Genomic DNA, 4,726 nt, shown 5'->3' on the forward strand with positions numbered 1-4,726 from the left:
CGGACCTAAATAACTCTTATGTTTATTTTTATCATATTCTCAATATTGTTCCCTAACCAACGACATTTATTTTTAGAATTTATCCATGACACTCCAATCACTCAATCATAATTTTATACTACTATTTTCTTATTGTGCTCAAAAGAAAAAATTAAAATTTTGAAATTGAAATGTATAGTACAAACTTTAACGATTTTAATTTACTCCACAACAACTTAAGTCCACTCATCACTTGTTAGCACCATTAATATTTAATCCAATCTAGCCTTTTTCATTTTAATATTATCAAAATTTTAATAGTTCAGAAAGTATTACTGAATTTTAATTTTTAAAATAATTTGTGAATTTGATGACACTGATAATTTGTATTACATTAAAACCATAATTACTCCCTTCGACCACCGATACAAAGCTTAGTTTAACCAGACACGAGTTTTAAGAATATAGGGAAAAGTGGATGAAAGAGTTAATGGAAGGTGAATCTTATTTTTATATACTTATTTTGTCCATTATAAATAAAACATTTACTTTTTTGGGTTATCCTATTAAAAAAGAAATATTTTTTAAAATATTAACAATATCATCTCTACTTTTCGCCCTATATTATTTGATTCTCTTCTTATTAACTAACACAATGACAATACATAAAATCTTATGTCAAAAAGCAAATGTTTCACATTTAATGAGATGGGAGGAGTATTAGTTTTGTAATGAAATATGAGTGAGATAAAATTAATAGAATGTGAGGCCTAATATAAAAAGTAGTATTAGTAAAAACAAATGAGATATTTATTAGTGGACAAACGAAAATTTCAAAATGGGATGATTATTAGTGGATGAGGGGAATATCTATAGAGAATAATGTTGACATAAAATGAATTTCTACAATGCACACAAAATATGCTTGTTCACACATTTATATTTGTGTGTGTGTTAAGAAGCATATGTCCACAGTCCACATCAACATAAAGGCTGCACTCTTTTAGATCTTGACATCTAACTGCTAAAAACCCCTCTTTAGTAAGTGATGAGTAATTTGTAATTTAGGAACTATGTGTACAAATCAAGAAAGCGTTCAATCTTCAGACAAGAGAGGAGGCATGTAATAACATTGAGTAGCAAAGAATAAACGATCAGCAGTAGCAGCAGCAACTTCACAATACAAGCATATCGTGAGGTTATTAGATAGAAAATGCACTGTACTCGAAATGGAGAGCGAATACAGAGCCTGAAAGACAGAGCAAGAAATACAACATAAGGAACGAGGCTAGCAGACAAGAAGGGATGTTTCTTCGTGCCTTGTGCTTCATTCTTTGCCATCAGCAGCACGAAGTGAGCCAAGCTGAACAGGAGCTTGCGTCCCCACCACTTTGGACGAACCATAGGTGGAGAGGTCGATGCCCTTAGCTTTCTCTTGCTCGAGTTGCTCCTTGATCCAGAAGTATGTGATTCTCAATCCATCCTGTGAACATGTCAGGTATGTGTGACATGTCGGATTTCGAATAAAATGGAAGTTGATGAGCAAGAAAATGGGGATAATGTTACCTTGAGTTTCATAGAAGGTGCCCAACCAAGCTTTTCCTTGATTAGAGTATTGTCTGAATTTCGGCCACGCACACCCTCTGGCCCTGGAATGTGATGTATCGGAAGCTTCTTATCATCGAAGCTCAGGACAATCTCAGCCATTTCATTCATGCTCACCATCTCATCGCTTCCAATATTTACAGGCTCCCGAAAGTCGGATTTCGTTAATCTGACAATGGGATAAAAGTTCATATAATTACTGTTACTAAATAAGTGACTCAGACCGCAAAATATAATCGATATACCACCTGAAACCTTTAGCTCAATGTAGCATGAGAAGTAAAAACCTTTTTTATATCGCAATATCTAAACACTAACTACAAATGCCAAAATAGATGACCATTTGCTTTCCGCTACCATATTTCGCCCAACCATTTTGAAGGCTATAGATATTCTCCCGAATCTTCTTTGAAGCAATAAAAAAGAACAAATATAGAGTCATATTCTCCACCTGCGGTGTTCTTCAGTTTTTTATTGTATGAAAGGAAAAGCACACTATTATTCATCAGTTGAAAATGCAACAAGGCTCCATTTATTGGGTAAACTCCATACCTTAAAACACCCTCAACACATTCATCAATAAAGGTAAATGATCGTGTTTGCTTGCCATCTCCCCACATTTCAAATTTGTCAGTAGCAGTAAGGGCTTTTCTGCAGAAAGCAGCTGGCGCTTTCTCCCTCCCACCTACATAGTAACAGATGATTTAATCCTTACACAACGTTTTTCTTTATTTTCATTTTTCGTTTTGGGGGGAGGGGGTGTGAGGGTCAAAAACAATAATTAACATACAGGTTTACCTTTCCATGTCCCGAATGGACCATAAATATTATGGAACCTTCCTATCCGGCACTCAATTCCAAAGTCCTTGTTGTAGTGTTTACACAACTCCTCGGTTGCCAGTTTCTCTAGCCCGTAAGCATCTTGAGGCTACACCAACAACCAATATGAAGCTCGTGTCAGTCATGAAAAATGAGGCTACACCAAAAACGAATTAGTCAAGATAGGAGATGGAAATGAAACCTCTGCAGGCCATGCATCCGCCTCCTTCAAGCTCACATTGGTTTCCAACTGCTTGAATTCAGGATAGATACAAGCACTGGAGGCATAGAAAAACCTATACCCCAAAAGCAAAGTTCATTTCAATTCTTCAATTCAAATGTGTGCCTTGGCACGTCAAAATTTGCATATGAACCGAACATCAAAAAGTCAGAGAAAGGGAATAATGTAATTTTGCAAGAAGCTTTTGTTAAGAAAGCAGACCTTTTAATTCCATTAATCCTGGCAGCCTCAATCATGTTAAAGCTGATCATTGTATTGTTGTACATGATGACCGAGTGGTTTGACTGGATGAATCCCATCCCACCCATATCAGCAGCAAGATTGAACACATGATCAACTTTTTCAGTCACTTTCAAACAGTTATCCATCACCCTCAGATCCACAAGATGGAATTCGTGACAGAACATTTCCTCGGGCATATGTTCATTTTTCTTCCAGTCGGAAGCAATGATGTAATGACCCTCGGTCTTCAAACGCCTAGCGATATGAGAAGCGATAAACCCACCAGCTCCTGTTATGGAAATCCGGAGCTTTTCTGATGGCCAGTATGGCTCCCTCTCCAGCTCTTGGTATGTGTATTCCCCATAAACGGTATCACCAGAAGTTCCCATTCTGCAATCAGGATGGACAAATATTTACCAACCAAACCAAGTAAACCAAAACAGAGCTAGACAGAAACAGCGAGAAAAACCAAACCTGAGCTAACCAAGTAAACGGTAACACAGACTGAATAAGCCCATCTAGTAAGTTATAGACAAACAAAATGAACAAACACCAAATAATCATACTTGATTCATAAACATAATAATGTCATGTGATCGGTTCCTTAAAAACTGAACTTTGGGGGACCGGATGTGGCTCAGTACCTATGAGTAGTATAATAAACGCAATAAAAATCATTGAAAAATAGTTTCAATGCTCAAACTCAAAGGTATTATTCCGTAAAGATTCAAAGAGAAACCTAAGGAATATACACCGATGTGATTAAGAAAAGGAAATGATAAATGGTGAAAGCTTTAGCATTCAGCTTCACATGCTGATGGAAATCCGAGAACTACTCTTGTTACATATATAACGCCCTCATAACAGTTTATACACAACTTCTTTCAGCACAAAACAAGAAAGGAGTACAAAAGTCCCAAACACAATTCAATTCATCATTAAAGGTATTGTTAATACAAATTGGCCTTTGTTAATTTCCAAGAAACACAACACACACAAATATTGTTGCTCAAATGCCAATTCACTCAAACCAGTATGAAGAAAACAACTATCGAATTCTAAGCCATCACTTCACACATCAATCAAAAGAAAACGACAGGAATTTTACGAAACCCAACTCAGGAAAGGGTCTCAGCCAAAATAAGAAACAGAACAACACGTAAAAGGCATGAATTTCCATAGCAATCAACAAAAAACAGAATGAAAAACTCGAGATTTGAAGGGGGAAGAATCAATTACCTCGAGATGATTAGACTAGAGATTCAGATAGAGGAGAATTGATGCAAACAGTTCTGTTTACTTAAATAGATCTCTGCTCTATGAGTAAGAAATAAGGAGTATATTTTTCCAAATCGCGAGGACAGAAAACGTATGGATACCTATAAAGATATGTTTTTGGTTTGGGAAAATAAGGTATCTTCATTATTCTAAAGATGGAAGTAGAGAAGGACTAATTTAGTAATTTTGCAAATATTAAGAGTGACATGAAAAGTGTAAGGACAATGCAGTGGCCCCCACAGTAATTGAGAGTATCAAGTAGATTTCGTGACGACGTTGTGACAGTGATGGATTACAATAATCTACAGGTTTATTATAATTCATACTTAATCATTGTTAAAACTATAGGATCTTTCATCTGACCTGACGGTTGAAAGCCTCTATATATATCAAGACCATCTCCAACAATAATGAAATAGGTACTATATCTTCTATTTACCTTTTTTAAAAAGTGAAATATACACTACTAAAAAATAACATATTTCAAAAGAAGAATATATATAGAAAGGTAAATAATTTTTTAAAAATAAAATAATAGTATAAAATGCATTAATAAAACATAAAGTGTAATACCTTCTCAAA

The 4,726-nt window shown here is 35.3% G+C and overlaps 1 protein-coding gene across 1 annotated transcript; it reads right to left on the reverse strand.

Annotated features, from left to right (window-relative positions):
- Window positions 1–1,081: 1,081 nt before the first annotated feature.
- On the reverse strand, window positions 1,082–4,258 carry LOC121806859 (GDP-mannose 3,5-epimerase 2-like). The gene is made up of 7 exons (XM_042207024.1): window positions 4,106–4,258; window positions 2,846–3,256; window positions 2,606–2,699; window positions 2,383–2,512; window positions 2,137–2,269; window positions 1,546–1,753; window positions 1,082–1,462 (listed from the first exon to the last, which is right to left on the reverse strand). Exons 2-7 carry the CDS (start codon window positions 3,253–3,255, stop codon window positions 1,307–1,309), a joined length of 1,131 nt encoding a protein of 376 aa, XP_042062958.1. The 5' UTR covers window position 3,256; window positions 4,106–4,258; the 3' UTR covers window positions 1,082–1,306.
- Between the last annotated feature and the right edge of the window lie 468 nt (window positions 4,259–4,726).

The sequence above is a fragment of the Salvia splendens genome, chromosome 6, assembly GCF_004379255.2.
Source record: "Salvia splendens isolate huo1 chromosome 6, SspV2, whole genome shotgun sequence".
Lineage (NCBI taxonomy): Eukaryota > Viridiplantae > Streptophyta > Magnoliopsida > Lamiales > Lamiaceae > Salvia > Salvia splendens.

Excerpts from the sequence above, each read along its gene's own strand:
- LOC121806859 (XM_042207024.1), bottom strand. The coding sequence starts at position 3,255 with ATGGGAACTTCTGGTGATACCGTTTATGGGGAATACACATACCAAGAG. Across the intron at positions 2,700-2,845 it reads AGGATTAATGGAATTAAAAG|GTTTTTCTATGCCTCCAGTG; the intron begins GTCTGCTTTCTT and ends TTTGGGGTATAG. Across the intron at positions 1,463-1,545 it reads CACCTTCTATGAAACTCAAG|GATGGATTGAGAATCACATA; the intron begins GTAACATTATCC and ends ACATGTTCACAG.